Here is an 18,642-nt window from a genome sequence, read left to right as displayed (position 1 = left end):
CGATGTGATGGTGCCAGATAATGTCTGTTTTACATAGCTTTTGGTTTGCAGTTTCTGATGTGTTATATCCTAATATGAAGAGGTACGGCATAGGCAGGAGGTGAGTTGGCTGTTGCCTTTGGCCTGCCTGCGCTCTGGCTCCGGCAGGGGGGTGCTCCTTCCCTTGGCAGAATAAACCTCTGGACCACCAGGTGGGACAGAAAGAAAACGGGATGTGCAACAAGTGGAGAGGCTTAAGTGGGAGCTGGCGTTAGGAGGCTCTGGGAATGAGAGCAAAGATACTATCAGGGCTGGGAAGTGGTGGAAGGAAGGATTTCCACAAGGATTTATCTCAAATCTTGCATGGTGGGCTGTATCCCAGGAGGGCACTGAAAGTGTGTCTGTCAAGGGCTGAGTCCAAAGGACGGCAGCAAAGACCGGGTCGGGTAAGGGGAGTCAGTTTTGTTTTACAGACTTTGTTTACAGACTTACTTGAAACTAGTCAAGGGAAAAATTGTGGGGCTGAAAGATGGTAAAGTGTAGGACCCAAGTGGTACTAGATGAATGATGCTTATATTGTACATATATAGATGTCTTCTAAAATGAGACAGCATGAAGTAAGACATTTTTTAGTTAGCAGAGGCAGATCTACTAATAGGAGGATGTTATTTCAGTCTGTTCTTACATGTGTATATACTTATCATAGGTTTGCTTGAAAAAAACACACAGAAAATTGTCAAAAGCACTGTATTAGCAAAGTAACGCTCATTTGTGATGACCTTTTAATGTAACTGAGATTCAAAATTGTGTTTCATCAGCAGCTCTGATTTTAGACTTGTAGATAATAGCTTCAGTGCAATATAAATACCTACGTAGTTTTCTACAATCACCAGTGTCCCTAACTTCAAAACAAGAAACCCTTGGCAACAGTGATCTGCAAGATGCTGTATGAAACAAAATGGAACACTTCTTTTTAATGTGAAGTGACTCCAAATATTCTGATTTTCCTCTACATACCTTTTTTGCATGTAACTTTAGAATTGTTGTAGAGGTTTGAGTATGTATTTATTTTTAACCTTTATGCAGTGGTACATATAGAACTTCAGCTGAAATCAGTAAATACGGACATGTAAACACTAGCTCATGTCATATTTAAGAATTATATGGATTATCCTTTATATTGGGTTTATAAGCAACTTTATATGGAAAATATTTTATTTTGAGTTCTTGTTTACATTCATAATGCAGTTCTAGGCAGGTTCAAGATGCTGGTTAACCTTTGGAATGTATTACTTGCCTAGTGCTTAACAGAGATAGATGACGAAGAAGCGCATATTAAAGCCTCTCAAAACACAGGATCATTAATCTTCAAGTAGCTTGGCTTCACACAGCGCGCTGCTATCCAGGATGCACAAGGCATATCTATAGCCCATGGAAGCCTGATGCATCCAGCCGCCTGCTTTTGCAGATTCGCAGTGGAAATGTCAATTGGGCATTACCAACTGCCTCTGCCTGCCTTTAGTATCTCTTCAATAATTTAATATATTGTCTGACTGTGTGCTGAACTCATAACCTATCACTTATTATTGTAGTGACTTGATGGCTCTGGCTCTAGAATCTAAGTTTGAAACCTACTGTTTGTACTTTAGAATATTTTCTGTTTGGTCACAAGGGTAATTTAAAGCTTCTAATGAATAACGTAGGTAAAAGAATGGTTTTAGATCTTCTTACTGGTAGTCCTTGAATCACCTTGATCTAAATTTGAAAGTACAGCATTCACAGCTTTGACATTAAAGTTACACATTTGGTGAATAATGTATGTACTTTTTGGAAAGTCAAATTAAAAATAAAATCAATTGGTTAGCATTAGAGCCTCATGTAACTCTTTGATGTCAGCCTTTTTTGGCATGCTATTAATAAAGACCTGTGATAAATTGTTTAAAGAGGTCTTGGTACTTCATGGAAAGATATAAGCGGCATTTTCTTACACTGTTTTTAACTCCTTGCAAATGAGTCTGAATGAGCTGCCTAGTATATTCATTCGAGCCCCCAGTAGCTTTCCCAGAGAGAACTTGGAAGGAGTTTGCCCGTACACTGCTGACTGTCAGCTGATTTTGTGCTTTTACTTGGGTAACTTTTAAAAAAATGCTGGCTGTGATAGCTTCTGTAGCATTGCTTTTACAACTGTAGTAAAATTAAGATGGAAAACTGACTAAACTATAAATATTACAAAAATACATAAAGTGACAAAAAACAGTTTACAACAGTTTCTTACAGCAACAGAAAATTTTTGTAGTTGTGGAAGCACACATTTCCATTGCATATGTGACTATCTTAATAATCTGAAAATGGTGAAATGGCATTATTAAAATGAGTTAACCTATTAAACCTAGGCTTAATTTTATTTATTTTTTTTTAAATATTTAGGATGAAGATCGAACAGAGGATGACAACAGCAGAGTTGAGCCCGTTGGACATGCAGACACTGGTTTGGAGAATGCTACCAATTTTTCCCTGGAGTAAGTTACTGGCAGAACACATTGTTTTTAATGATGAGTCTTGGGGCGGAACATAGACCAGCAGAAAATTCAGAATAGTGTGAGTGATACTGCTTTTAAGGAAGTGGGGCAGTCTATTTTAGGTCATGTATGGTTTTGTTTTAAAACAATTTGCTTCATGGGCCTTTTTAAAGCAGATTTTAAACAGTTTAAAAAGCCTGTCTTAAAGATGAGCATTGGAAATTTGACATTTGTAAGTGCTGATGCTACAGTAGATTTTTCTGCCTCAAAGACGACACTTATTTGATGGAACTCTGAAAACTTGACAGAAGGAATAGGGTCAGTGCTAGCAAAAATAAATCAACGGGCAAGAATTACACAGAGGTATCAGTCACCAGTTCACAGTCTACTGGGAAGATGTGCGTGGGGTCACATAAGCTGTGTGGTCAAAAACCCCAGATTTTGCGAATGGATCAAAACTGATGTTGTTTAGAACTGGGAAGCTCCTCCTTTAAAAAATCAGTAAAGGATTTTTTATTTCGTCACGAGATACAGCAAACTTGACATTTTGTATGTCATTGCAAAGATCTGATCCATACCTCACTATGGAATTAATGAGAAAATATCACTTCTACCCTTAAATTAAGCCTTTTAAATTGATTAAACTTAAATTTTAAATAAAAATAAATCTTCTGCTCCTGTTATTTCTGAATTAAATTATGAATTAGGTACGAGGGTTTAAATGTTAGATCAAGATCATTGTGACATCTATTAGGTAATATATGCTGAGTTTTACTCTGTTCCATTTACAAAATCTGTTACATTGTAAATTCCAAATGCTGCTTGCTAAACAGGGTTTACAGAAGTTCTGTCAAATTTAATGCTTCTTGGTGTTGCTTTTAAGTAACTTACTGGCTTTTCATCATATGCTACTTCATTCTTTTTTTTGTTTTGATATCGTACTTCTTTGTATGTTGTTTGAAGAACTTGGCCAAAACTTAGGAGAAAATCAGGATGAGAAGCAGATTTGAAACAATCTCTCTTAGGAAGGGATCATTTCCTTTTGATTTCTCTTTTACAGAGTTTAACATTTGAACTTGGGATGGATTTAAAAATACAAAAAGTATAAGGAATACGAGTGCTTAGACCTTAAAGTGTGTATTTTGGAAAAAAGGAAGGTTACTGACTCAAGCAGTAGAACAAGTTAAACAGTGTCGGCTGGTTATGCAAACTGCCTTTTAAAAAAATATAAACTGTGTTTCCACTTAGGCCAGTTTCAGTGAATATTGCATTGATTTTCACTTGTTCTCTTCCTTAGCCCTTGGTTTTCTTTTAAGCTAAAAGGAAAGTGGAAAGAAAGATGATCATAGGGAGCCATAAACATACCAGTAGCAAAAAATGCCTTTTAGAATACCTTTTGGATGTGAAAACATTTCTTGATTGCCATGAGCTGCTTTGTGCACTAGTTAATGAAAACTTAGCCTTGATATACAGTGGGAATGAAATCAAGTTAGCCTGTACAGAAACTGGGACAGGGAACATTACCAGATGCTGTAACGCTGTCAATCTTAAAACGTTTGTCTAGGTCTGAAGAACAATACTTTTTTGGCTGATGTCTCTCAGCTCTCCTGTTGTTGCAGTACTTTCATGAGCTAAACAGTGGCAACAGGGATAAAGACCTTCTGCTTGTGGTGTTTAAAAAACTAGTTAAAAAAAACAGAAACAAATTGAGGCATACAACAAATGTAAAGGCTACCTTAATATATGTATTTTAAAAAATTAATGTGGAAGAAATACAAAACAAGCAGTAATGCTGGATTTTTGTTGACTTCCTAGCAATATGTGGTCTGGTTATTCTCAGGCTCCAAATTAAGCACTGCAAGCTTTCGGATGGGCTACCATATGATCAAGAGCTTATTGAAGGAAGTAGAAAAGCTTTTACTGCCGTCATAGCATTGCTCTTGCTCTTTGCTCCATTTCTAGATTAAATTTGATTTGTATGCTTATGAGAAACAAGCTTCTCAAAGATCTGTATATATGTATGTAGTGCCAGGAAATATGGAAGTAGTATGTAATACTAGGGAGAGGCATAAGCCACAAATTTAGATTGTGGCTTTCATTCAGATCTGTCACTTCCAGATTTACTGAGAGGTTTGGCCCTCATGTATTATTTTCTCATTTGTGTATTTTTAAGTATGGTTTATGGGCTATATTCCACCTTTCCAGATGTGGTTATGTTTCAAACACATCAGTAGATTTGGTCCAAATCTATTTCTAGAATCTTTGCATGGCTCTTTCTGAACCTGTACTTTTGTCTTTCACTTTTTCCCTCTCTACAGCAAGAAGTGTAATTCAGAACTAGATGCATAGTTGCTTCATGAGGATGTCTGCTTGTTTTTGTATAACTAAATCTTACTTTGGAAGCTTTGCCTAGTAAGGGGATACAGATACAGCAACCTTCCAATAAAAAAAAGAAATAACAGTAAAACAAATGAATGTGTTTCAAAGCTAGAAGAAGGTAACCAATTAAAAATCTAATAATACTCATTTGATTTAGTTATGTAAAAGCTAACATTAAGGCTTAGAGTGGGGTCTGTCTAAGATGCACAAATAAAGCATGCTAGTGTTGTGATCAGCTTTTAGGCTTTTGAGGAAAAATTTTACGTGGTATTTAAGGTATTTCTGGTCAATGGTCCAAAGAGTTAACTTTAAATGTCACTTTAGAATAAGGAAGGAATAAAACAATATGCATGTGATAACAATACCTATTTTTGTGTAGCAAACTAAGTTTACAAAAAAAATTTTTTGTTGTTTGTTTGATTAATTGAACTATTTTTGATGATTGATCTCCTTTCATGCCATCAGATTAATCTTCAGGTACGTAACATTCAACAGTGCCTTCATCACCATGTCTTGATTTCTGGAATGGTTTTGTTTTTCTGTCTATGTTTGTGTGGGGTTTTTTGGTTCCTTCACGGTACATGTTCATATTCCCTCATTCGTCATTGTCTCACAGTGATATGGTAAAGCTCGTAGAAGTCTCCAACGACGGTGGGCCTTTGGGAATCCATGTAGTGCCTTTCAGTGCCCGAGGCGGAAGGTAACGTATTGCATAGGATATTAATTGAATTGTAACTTGCTGTGTTTTATCTTAGTTGTATTAATTTTTGTATTGTGTGCCTTTGCCTTCTGTAGAATATTGTATGTTTCTCAAAAGGCAGTCTCACTGCTTCAGAAAGAAGAAATGCAAGTTTACTAACTCTGTGCTTGGAATGTACTCTATAATGGAAAGGCTCTGCTTAAAAGGAGTTAAAACTGTGGCGTTTTAATAGAGCTTCTGTTGTAATCTCATGGGAAATTGAAGTTTAAAGATGTTTCCTTTTGGACTCTTATAAAATCTGCTGCCTTAATTCAGGTAGATATTTATGCAACATTTCCTTGCTGACTGTTTAGAGCCACAAGTTCCCAAATAACAGCAGGAGTCTAAACCAGAGGCATCCTACGCCTGTGCTTGTTAAAAGTGGAAGAGAAAACAGTCATCACACTTTTCGATATTTAGTGTTGTTCCATCTGTTGGGGTTAAAATGAAGTAGCAAAACCAGTTGAAACATTCTGGGTTTGGGGAAGGTGAACCTGTTTTATTATGTGACAGGCTGGAACTCCTGCAGTTGGATTGTTTACAAAAAATTTGTAAAGAAAGTCCTTTATGTTAAGAAATATAATGTGAGGGGTTATATTAGTAGACAGAATGCATCATCTCTAATGCTTACTTGGCTAAAGTAGAGTTTCAGTATTTAGGGTCATTAACATTGTCTCAGAAAAATAGCTTAACTTTTATAGTAATTAGTGGTGGATTTGAAGGTTTTAAGTATGTTGAAAAATGATAGTTCTTCAGGAATATATGCAGATTTTATTTTGGTGATGTATTTTCCCTGTTTAAGGAAAAGGGGAACAAATACATATTTTAAAAATTAATCTTTGATTACACATGAAGGGGTGTTATGTTCTCACATATCCATCAACCCAGCAGCAATTTCAATGTAGAAGTTAAGAGCAAAACTAACTTGCTATACCTGCATATATATCTCTTAAATATTAATATCCTCTTTTCAGAAATGCTAAATGTATTTTTTCTTCTATGACAAATACGTTCACAGGATTTTAAACACAGTATAAGAGCTTTATTTGCAGTTGTTACTTTAAGCCCAATGCTTCATGGTCCTACTGACACATATTATGAGAAAATATAATTTTTTTAAAATTAAGGTTATTTTTTCTGAGGACTACAAGTATTAAGAACAATCTTCTGTAAAGTGGTAAATTCTTCTCTTCATAATCTGAAATTTAGTTAATCCAGTGTGGGGATGGAAAGGGCATGGGTGAATGGTACTTCAAACATAAGCTCAGAAGTAAATCCGGTAACGTTGGAAATGGTTGTAATGTTCGCACAGTTATCTGAGATTTAGACGGTGTGAAGGCCAAGGAAAAGACTGGTTTCAGAATGTTGGCTGCCTACTAAATACTTGTTTAATAAAATTGATGTTAGAAACGTATATTTTGACATTTTGAATAAGAATTTTAACTTAAGCAAAATTCAATTCCAGGATGTTAATGTGGTTGTCAAGTCTGAGGCGAAGCTTAAACTGTTCATACATAATGAGAGCATCTAAAATGAAAAAGCTGTAAACACAGAAATAAAACATCTCACTTTTTTTTAAGGAGGCTAGCCATGTCGAGAGCTACAAACAATTTTTAACTCTTTTTTTGTCCTGAGTTTGGGATTATATGATAAAATTTTATTACAGGAAAGCCAATTTTAAATATAGATGTTTAGAATCAGGATATACTTGAAAATTGAATTCTGTTACAGGGGAACTAATTTGTATATTAAAATGTATCTACTTTTTCTTTGTAATTCTAGAACTACCCTAATTTAAAAATGGATGGTATGTGCAATTTCTGAGCTTTTTTTGAAACCTCCAAAATAATCTGCTCAAAGGGGGAGATACATGAGTCCACATCTTGAAAGTGTGGAGGAGCAGAGTTGGAGAGGACCTCAGATGTTTCCAAAGCATTTCTCCCACGTTCTCTGCATTGTAGTGGAAGAAAAGTAGAGCTCATTGCTCGATATTGATGATAAGCACTCGTGTTGTACTGGTGCTTTACTGTCAGCTGTGCCCACAACTCTGCATGCTTTCAGTGGGAGCAAAGATGTTTTCTCCAGCTTCCTGCAGTGTGGGCAAGGAAAGGAATGCACCCAACTTAGTTTTGGAGCACTTGGTGCGGGTTTTTGGTTTCTTTTTGGTTTGTGGTGTGTGTGTTTTTTTTTTTTTTTCTTTTCTTTCTTTCTTTTTTTTTTTTTTTTTCTTTTTTTTCCTCCTAGTCCCCCAGCTCTTGTGAGCAGATAAGATACACTTGGTTCTACTTTTGCTAGATTCAGAGGGAGAGCAGATGCTTGGCAGGGTTCCTTTTCTGCCTACTTGTTTCTCAGTCTAGCACATGGCTGCTCTTTGTTCCTCCTCTGGCTGCAGAGCATGCTGTTCTGTGCTACAGTGAACCAACTAACTTGAGCTGGGGATCTGCTCAGTAGAAACTTAAATGTACAAAACCAAATATAGTAAAGACTTTGAGGGATGTCCAGAAAGAAAAGATTTGATATATCACTTAGCTTAGTCCATTGGCTCACCATTGTTTTATATTTGCTTGGTGTTCAATTCCAGTTATGCTGTGTTTTCAATTATTTTTTTTCCAGTTCCTTTCTTTTGCTTTTGAAAATGTTACCTAATATGCAATAGTTACTAAATCAATAATTTTAAGAAGTGAAAAACTGTAAAAACATACTAAAGGAATTTTCCCTTTTTTCCTGTATGCAATGAGCAGGGGCATTCTGCCAACAAAAAATCCCTCCTACCCCGGAGCAAACACCCTGAACCTCTAAAAATTATATACCATAACTGTGTCCTTTATTTATACTGAGGAAATATTTGACTTGTTCATGGTCTTCTGAGGGTTTGAGTTTGGAGTAAGAATCTGTCCTCAATATTGGCTCTTGATCTTGAAAAAAATCTGTAAAGATCTCTGCCTCATCTCTGTAGATCCTACTAATTATTTCTGTTCCTAGTACAACCGAGACTTTTTTTTAAATGAAAGAAACCCCAACGCTCCATAATTCTCTGGGAAAAGTACTATTGATTTGTACAGACATGGTCAAACTTTCGTCTCTGGGTATGTTTCCTTATTATACTTCTGTTTTTACCTCTAGAACTTCATCAGTCCTTTATTGGCCTTTTTGATCATGTGGTTTGGATAACAGAGTTTGTTCACCTTATCGGAAGGGAGGAGAGGTATACATATTCATTACATTATGGTTGTGAAGTTTTTCAAGGTAAAAGTTTTGTTTGCAAAACCTGCTTGCACATTTTTGCAATGGTATAAATGGAATGCGAAGCAGAATAGGAGGCATGAAAATGAAAGCAGGAAGAAGGACAGAATAGAAAGTGACCAGGAAAGTGTTTAGATAAAGAGTAGAGCAATGAGGAAATGAATGAGAGGAAAGCATAAAAGGAAAGAAAATTCTAAATCTGTGCAAAATCGCCTTTAACACCAATCCTTCCTTCTTACTAGGCGCTCAGAGAGGAGAGCAAGCACTCAGTCCCTTAAGAACAGCATGTGAGCAATCTTGGCAGATGGGGGATGCTCTGTGGATGCATAAATGGGGTTGCATTGAGTTCTCGTCTGCAAGCTTAATAGTAATTATAGGATAACTTACTGTTATATGGCCTCTTCTACTTTTAAGAGTCTTTGAAGTCTTCTCAAGCTCTATACCCTAGATGCTCTTCTGAAATCTCGCCATGTCTGCCTTTGGATAGAGGCTCAACTGATGCAAGGAATATATAACATCAGAAATCTCTGTGAATAACAATATGGAAGTTATAGTCCCATAGTCCCAAGGCTACTGTGAAGTCTACTTAGTAAAACAGAACAGAAACAGATTTGGATATTCTTCTGAAAACCCCATTATGAACATCTATTAATAAGTACCAGACACCTTACTTTGATGCAGAACAGTGAGTATGGTAGGGCTCCGCCAGCTGTTCTTCCTGTTGAAGCATGCCACAAAATCCATGATAAACCGTACAGCTAAAACCTGGCAGCTAAAAATATTTAATTTGTGTTTCTATGTTATACATCCTAAATGTCTTAAAAATATTAAGGAAGTCTCAGAAAAATGGGAAAAATAAGAGACTGAATTTTATTGCTTTTTGACAGTTTAAATGACAAACTTAACAAATTTTATTAAAAAAAATGAAAAACCTCAAATGAAGGTAGGCATTGATGTATTCACAATCCCCGTACTAGAAAATTGTTTATACATTTTTCTGTTCTGTAGTGGGTTTGGGTTTTTTTTCTCTTTTAGTGGAAGTGCCCTTCATTTTCTAGAGCTTATAAATCACTTCATCTTTCACTGTAAAAGTTTTATTCTTTTATTCAAGATACAAAGAAAACTAAAGTAACATCTAATGGCCATTGTCTATACTGAAGTCCTTAATACTGCCTTCAAGGTGCCTCTCTAACAATTGTATTCTGTTTGATCATCTAGTAGGTGTGTGTTATCTGCATCTCCATTTATTCCTCTCCTGCATTTCCAACCTTTTAAGTCTCAAAGATAGCCATGGTTTTCAAAAACATATGCATTGGAAAAAGGTTCCCTGTGGTGTGAATGTACCATTCCCTCTCTCTTCTAGCTGAATTCAAGGGTTTCTTTGTCTGATTTCATCCTTTTAAAAGTTATATAAACTTAATTTGAAGTATTATTCAGGCTGAAAAGCTGAGGAGTAGTTACCAAAGGTTGGAAATTGGTTCTGGACTTCAGGCATGAAAGCTGATAAAGATTGTAATGTCTCTGCAGCAGTGCCATGATGTCAATGGTGCGAAGGAGTTTATGTCCAATTTAGCATTGATCAGCCACGATAATTTGACTTGAACAAACAGGCGCATTTGCCTACTCTGACCTCCATATCTCAGGAAATTTATACCGTGTTTATGTTCCCGTAGAACTTCTCGGAGATCTTTCATTGCGTGAAACCGCTACACATCTGCTTTTCAGTCAATCCTTATTTTTGCCCCTTAATCTAGTTTTTGCCTTTTCCTGTTAGTGACTTTACATAAACATCTAAATTGGTTATTTTCTGTTCTGTCTGATTTGATTATATTACAGTTAGCTTGCAGGTAATAGGTAAATAACTTCAGTGTGTATGTACAATGGGCGGTGGTGGTTGAATCATATTCTAGGTGCTCAGTGTAATATTTTTATTACTCTCATAGTATTTACACTGTCAGTTTTTATTAAGACAAATTATCATCATTTCCATACAGCTGGATGGCATGTGGGGAGTTCACAATTTCAAAGAACTACCCAGACTAACTCAGGCAATTTAGATGCCAATAAAACATTTGCTGCTGATTTCTAGTTTTATCATTGGCTGTAATTTATACTGAGAACTGAAATGTTAACACATGTAGTTTAGTTTATTTTAATTGTATAATTAGAGTAATGAACCTTGTGGAAATACAGTGGTGCAAATGCTAATATAATCTAAGCTGTTTACTTTCACAATTAGGTGTTTAAAACAAATACAAAGATTGAGCTCTCTGCTTTGATACTGTTTCCCTTCAGTCCCCGTGTCAGCTAACATTAGTCTAAAACAGTGCAGGTACTAAAATTTCCATTTATAATTACTGTTTTGACAGGTTTGTAGACTTTCAGAGTGTTTTGCAGAGGTTCGCACAATATTTAATATAATTCTTGAAGAAGTTATAGTTTAAAATGTTTATAATGGAAGAATTTATGTCAGAAAACATGCTGACTTTAACTGGACAAGATTAAGCAAATTCAAATGCACTTGTATATTTGTATACTACATGGTTGTGTTCAAACAGATACACTGACTTTTGTATTTATACTAGATTAGTTTACAGGTTTTCAAAATGTATGTTTTCCTAATGTAGGAAATGTAATATGAAACTGTAGTAAAGCTACATCTCCACTTATCAGGAATTATGGTAGCGGCATACGGCAGGGAAAAAGAAATCCAATTAGTTTTTAGGTTATTGCGTATTTGCAATATCAGGTCTACTCTGTTTATCTCCAGTTACTGCAACAACAAACATGAATTCCCATAATGCCTTTTTTAGAGTCATATTCTTACACCTAACCATAACATGCTGAAGAAATACTGTAGGAAATTGATAGGCTTTTGTTACTAAAATTTTCAGGAACATACATTTTCTGCAAGTTCTGGGAGTTTACTCTACTATGCAGAACCACATTCAGGAAATTGTTTCTGGAGCTGTGTCTAAAGGGGTCTTTGTCCCATGTATTTATATTAAAAATAAATAAATAAATTAAAAGGCACTGTAAGGATCCTGGTTTCAGATTTGACTCAGGCTGTTCATCCAGCCTTGAATCTGTTCTCGGTGACTTTAGCTTTATATGCCTTGGTTAACCTAGCTCTAACATGTTAAAAAGCAAAATCCTCATGAGCACCGTATGTTGTGTGAGATGAGCAATCCTGCCTTAGTAGAACTTGTGGCCTTTGTTTAGTGGATTATTTGCGATTTTGAGTGGTAGTTTGTTTATTTGTTATGTTATTTTACCGTTGGTTAGGATTAGTAGTATTTTTTTCTAGATTTGAGAGTTTAGGTGAATTACATTTGAGAAATGACAAACTATGCCTAAAGATGCATCTTGGATTAATAATTTAATATAAGTTCAGAATGCAGAAGAGTAGAAAGCAGTTTTTCAAGAAGAATGCTATACAAAAACCAGTGATAGACGAATTACTTTGTAATCATAAATACATGGAAACATTGGGATGAAATAGTCATTTTATATGTTCTATTATCATAGTATTAACCTGGAATGTTGTACTTTGTGTAGAATACGTTTTGGTGTTTAGTGTATTGATGTTTTGATATTATATTTAACCATGTAAACAAAACACCTGTTGCAGTTACTGTGTATGCTCTCGTCCAAGCACTGCATGCACATCCAAATTCTGAACTGGCTTTGGGCATTACAGAGGAGTACACCTGCATCAAAGTGCTGTTGGGCATGAAGTGAAAGAAAGGAAGAGTGGACACAATTCTTTCCTCTTCCCCCTCAAAACATTTTGGTGGTTTTCTCTTAAATGTAGCATTCCCAATTTTATATTTGCTTACTTATCTCTTCCCCATTTAGTTATATTCTCTTCAGTAACTTCATTTTGGGGCTCAAGGACATTGTCTCCCCAGGTAAATTCAACAACTTACAAATGAAAAAGCCACAAACTTGTTTTCTAGCATCAGTTTTATTTGTATCAAAACTGTAACTGAGAAAAATAATGTAGTGAAGACATACAAGTCTTTTTCCTGTTCTTAGAGAGATAAAAATATTTTATCATTAACATTCATAAATTATATTTTAGTGCTTTTTGCAACTAACAAACGTAATCTATAAAATTATTTCTATAATTATGATGTTTTAAAAATCTGAGACAGTGTTCAAGACTTGTGTTAGTGAACAGAAGGAAAAAGGAATTGAATCAATATTTTGTAAACTTATTTCGTTTTATTTCCTGTGACAAATACCTTCATAATTATCAGCAAATTTTAGTACCATAAATGCAGCACAACATGGTCATTAAGTTAGTGTTTGACTGTCGTGGACTTCGGAGGTTTTTTTCACACAATTAGAGGATTGTGGGAAAGGCAAACAGGAAACCACCTAGAATATCTAGATAATACTTCCCAGACCATGTCCTAAAAAGAGTTTCACTAGCTCAGTGATCAGAAAATAAACCAGGGAAGAGTTACTTTTGCTTTAGGAAAAAAGCAAAACCTTTTTTTTACCATTTTATTGGGAGATGCTGGGTTGTTGGAAGGGATCTCCTAAAAGTGGAACGTTCCAAACCCAAAGAGTATCAACTTGGGACGGGGAAGGATAGGACTAGAAACATGCTTGTATCTGTTGTGTTTTTCAAGTTTTGTCCCCCCCCCGCCAAAATGCTTGCATTCTAGAGAAGTGATGCTTTAACTTTATGGAATTTTTCTGGTGCTTGTGCTCACCAGTGTTGTTGCAGAGAGACAGATTGCTAATTGCAGCAGCTGAGCTAAAACCCAATCCCAGTTAGTGTCAGTGACCGCACCCAAGCAGTTCCTGGGGAACCAAACGAGGGTGGAGAATGTTTGCATCTGATGGGACCCCCACAGGTCAAAAGTGCAGTTCATGAGGTGTTTGCAGATTATGCCGTATCACTTGGAAATGGAATAGCAACACTTAAATGTTAATGTCTGATACGCCCTTCATTTGATGATTTGTGTTATCAAAATGCTTTATGTTGTTTTTCTCCTCACAGTCTGTTTACATGTATAGATCCTTTCAACATCATATCTTAATGTCTGTAGGTGGTTCCAAAATGGTAATACTACTAGGATTGTTTCTCTTACTCCTTCATCTGCCTTGTAGGAGAAAATGTATGACTGTTCTGTAAAATAAATGTCTTATTTGCATATACTTATGAGAAATTGGTAAATGAAGACTTTAAAGTGGAGGAAGTAAGTTAATTTTGCTTTTCTGACCCATCTGATGAAGTGCTCAAGTGCATATATAACTTTTGAGCACATGAGGAGTCCTTCTAAGCATCATTGTCTGTTCATTTACTTTGAGGTATGTGTGATCTGAAGTGCTATGATCACTGAAAGTTGTGTGCTAAAAGACATATGTAGTCTTGCAATTCCTGCCACACAACCAAGTATTTTCCATGCCATGCCTTCAAAGGACTTCTGAAAAGGTAATGCAGTTGGCTTGGATGATGTGAATTTGGCCCACTGATCCGTCCTGTGGGATGTCAAAGTAAAGCTGATGATCTTTAAAAAAATCAAATGCAGTGTCGATGCAAGAATAATCCTGAAGATTGAATCCTTCTTCAATCCTAGAGTTCAGGTATAGAAAAGTCATTGACTTCTCACACTGTCCTCCCAGTACCTCAGAAATCCCCTCTCCAGGATCCATTTCATAATTTCAGGTTAAATATTTGGTTACCTTTTCTCTCTAAGAATGTCCTTAAGACGACAGTGTGGGTAGGCACTAGGCAGAGGTGACCAGCTCATTGCACAGAGGCTATCAAATGGTAATTGTCTTCAGTCATTACTGAACCAATTAATTTAAGACAATATGCTGAATTAAAAGTGACATTTAAGTTTTTAATTTCCTCTTTACTGCTTAGTAAAAAAAGTTAAGGCTTAGAAATAAAAACATTTGGTTCTCATGAAGCTCCTGAATCCTCTTTCCATCCCTTCATTATAGGCTGCTTTTACGTGAGATGACCCCACGTTTCACTTGCATAGAAGCAGTAGTGATGGCTGTGGTATTCTTCCTAATTCAGAAATGCAAATTTTAAGTTGAACCCATTCACCTTCAGTTAACTAGCATAAAAGATGCAGGTTGTCAGATGTGTGTTGCTTCTTCGAGCTTTTACTGCTCAGAAGTCTAGGCCTTTTGCAAGAATGGACGTGCTATCATCACACTGCCTGTTTGTTCTTACTTTGAAATGATGTGCTTGATTCACCTAGAGTCTTTGTTTCACGGATACAGGATAATAATTCAGGTAATGCTTATAAATTATTTGGAACTATGATATCCTACTTAAAGGTAAAGGTGGTTTAAAATTTAGTTTCTATAGTAAATATGATAAAATATTAAATCAGTAGGATATTCTATGCTGAAAATCGTTAGAACAGTAATCTTTTGTAATCTTAATGTTCTAGAACCCTGGGGCTGCTGGTAAAGCGATTGGAGAAAGGTGGAAAAGCTGAACAAGAAAACCTTTTTCGTGAGAATGATTGTATTGTCAGGATTAATGACGGAGACCTTCGGAACAGGAGATTTGAACAGTAAGTATACTTCCCGTATGTTGCACTGCATTGTTTAATCTTTAACACTGCACCTTGCAGTAGTTTGAGGAAATAAATTATTTAAGAAAAAATTGTCTAAGCTTGCCTTTCTAAAGAAGAATAGATACAGTAAGGGATGTTAGTAGTTTTTAATCAGCCAAACTACAAAAAATTCAGGATAATTATTGTCATTAGAGTATATGCACTTCTCATTTTATTGTTTTTACACATTATGGATTTCTTTTTTCTTGTGCTGGTAAACTGTTTATTGTGAAATTTCCATGTGATTTTTTGCTCTTATACTGGCACTGCATCATGTTCAATATATGTGGACAGCATGGAGACTTTATTTTTAACATCTTAAAAATATTTGTGGTTTTGTATGTGTGAGAACTAAAGGATCTACATGCACAAACTTCTGGAGAAATTTGAGAGATCATAAACATTTGCTCACTGGAAGCCTGGACTCAGTAGAATCCCAAAATGGTGAATCAGAAAGACTTTTAAAAGTGAAATCAGGTGGCAGTTCACACAGAGATAATTGAAAGAGAAAGCAGAACAGAGATAAGCAAGAAAATGAATGATTTCAATGATGATAATATTGTTCTGAAAACCCTAGCATATTGAGGGCCAAAAGAATATGGTTTATTCTGATCGCTCCATACTTAATATACGTTTGAAATGTGTTTTTTATGTCTTTGACTATAACCTGGATTGGAACATGACCTTGTGCCCTATGGTTGAAAACAGCTTGTCTCTGCGTGTTCTGTGGTTCTGAATCACAATTTGTTAAGTCTGCGAAGAGACTTGTTGACTTTGTGTACTTTGGATTGTGACCTAGAGTCCGATGTCTGTCTGTGCAGGATATTAAGCATTTTTTTCCTATTTCTTAATGTATTCAGAAAGACTAACAACTTGCAAAAAATATAGTGTAAATTAGACTTTTTGCAAGACTGCATATACTCTCAGCGAATGATGGAAATACATAGTCTTTGTATAAAGTGTAATTTTCATTCTAATATTTCTGTTGTCACTGTGATTACTGTATCTGAAGAAGCAGTTATCAAAGTTCAGAACAAAAGGACGCTGCAGTCCTGCCGTAGAAGTGTCTGCATTTCAAGACTGTGGTTAAGATTTTTGCTTTTCCAAGTCCAGTATTTGGTACATTAGTTGTTAAGCATATTTAACCATTGTGTTACCCTAAGGCAATAAACCTTAGCAAAAGGCAGACCAAGTAGACAAGTGAACAAATTCAAGTTCTGTGGTTTATGCTTGAGTGCAATATGTCTGTCAGCTCGTGTTGCTTAATTAACATCAGTAGTTACGCTTATAATACCCTGTAATCTGCCAGTCCTAATTTGCTAATTTTCTGTTCATTTTGAAACCTAGAGCACAGCATATGTTTCGCCAAGCCATGCGTACGCCGTTCATTTGGTTCCACGTGGTCCCTGCGGCAAATAAAGAGCAGTATGAACAATTGTCCCAAAGCGAGAAGAACATGTACTACTCCAGCCGGTTCAGCCCGGATTCCCAGTATGCTGACGGCAAAAGTATTAACAATTCTGGACTTCATACGTTACAAAGAATGTCTCGAGCGGGTAACCAGTCCGATCAGACAGACTCCTACTCGCAGCTACCTCATAGTGTGAATTCATCAGGGAAACCACCCTCGGGCCTGGTACCATCACCTCAGAAAGTTCTCACCTCCACTGCAAACAGTGGGTATAACACCAAAAAGATAGGGAAGAGGCTCAGTATACAGCTGAGAAAAGGTAAGGCAGTAGTGTGCTTCTCATATAGCATGAGGTATGTGTGTGTAGTGTATGTGCATGTGTCCAGTGCCGTTGTGTTGGGCAGGACAGCGTGCAGAAGCACAGAGGAAGTGATGGATTGATTTTTGAAGCCAAGTGGATGAGTTGTCCCTGACAGCACACCCAGGAGTCCAACCGCTCATTCACGTTGTGCAGTGTATTTGCAAAAGGCCATTTTGAAGAGTGCTTAACATTTTTTTCTGTCTCTCAACTAATGGAGAAGTGCAGTAAGTGCTGCAAATTCTGTTGGCCAAGGCCCAGGGAGTGGTGAACTATTTAACTAATAAAAGTAAATAAGCGAAAATGGCCCATATTCTGTACTTTACAGATATCGTGACTTTTCAAATTGAATAACTGTGGTTTTGCCTTTAAATTTTAAGACTGTGTTGGACCCAGTTGGTAAATTGGACTTTCTAATTGCTAGCTAAAGCTTTTTTAATTCCACTGGGATGTGAAAGTCTTTGTTTAAACGGTTGAGATGTAATGTGATATTTCCTATCTTAGGCCCTATGCTAATGTAGTTTGAATGGGGGTGAGAGAGTATTTAAAGGCAGAGGAGAAAGTGGTGTGTGCTTATCTCAACATCTGTATTATATATGCACATGTAGATGCACTAGTACATCTGTGGAATTTTTATGATGTGTTAAATGTCCTTAGTGAGAAAACTTGGTATTTTTCTGTAGTTGCCATCTAGATGCTTTTAAGATAGTTTGAAGTATAATAAAATGACATTTAGATGCAAGTATTTCTTATCATTTTCTTGGGAAATGATTTTTTAAAAGGATTATACATGCTGTAAACTTTATGATATTAAAATGAGCATGTTTAAGGTCAGATAGAATTTGATCTCTAGGAGCAAGAATAGGTTTTAGATTACACAGCAAAAAAGCTTACCCATGCGGCAGTGTTCTCCATGAACTCAAAGTGCATTCCCCTTAGGATGTATGTGTTTTAGGATTGCATGTGCTTAGTGTTAATAATTTTTATTAATTAATCTTTTTATTGAAAGGTATTGAAGACAGTGCATTGAATGGTAGAGATTTTACAGTTTCACAGGTACCAGGCTACTTGTCACATTATCATTATGCTTTACTTACTATGAACTTCACATGAACCACCAGATTGCTTCTTTCTGGTTGCTGAATTTTAAGCTCTACAAACTTGGATGACATAAGGTTGAGTTGACAGTTTGCTTCTGTTGTTGATGCTCCTTCAATAAATTCTTTAGGCCATCAGCTCAGATCAGCCTGTTTGGAAAAAATGATTGTTACTGGCTGAGTAAAGAATCACTGTGCTTACAAATATGCTCTCAGTCACTGCAGTGATTTTTACCTAATTTTTTGTGTCTCTGGAAGCCTGTAGAAATATTACTTGGACCAGCCAGGAGTGGAAAAGCGGTGTTCCCCAGGGCTCGGTTCTGG

General features: G+C 36.1%; 1 protein-coding gene across 1 annotated transcript; it reads left to right on the top strand.

The window, feature by feature from the left end:
* Positions 1-2,406: 2,406 nt before the first annotated feature.
* Positions 2,407-17,216, top strand: LOC104625208 (partitioning defective 3 homolog; the record flags this gene model as incomplete). The annotated part of the gene is made up of 4 exons (XM_010292777.1): positions 2,407-2,498; positions 5,494-5,577; positions 15,285-15,410; positions 16,800-17,216. Coding segments are annotated over 4 exons (719 nt in total), but the record flags the coding sequence as incomplete, so codon positions are not given.
* Positions 17,217-18,642: the final 1,426 nt, after the last annotated feature.

This window comes from Phaethon lepturus, unplaced genomic scaffold, assembly GCF_000687285.1.
Source record: "Phaethon lepturus isolate BGI_N335 unplaced genomic scaffold, ASM68728v1 scaffold36598, whole genome shotgun sequence".
NCBI classification, from domain to species: Eukaryota; Metazoa; Chordata; class Aves; order Phaethontiformes; family Phaethontidae; genus Phaethon; species Phaethon lepturus.
The sequence above is the reverse complement of the archived record's forward strand: the minus strand, read 5'-3'. Positions and strand labels throughout refer to the sequence as shown.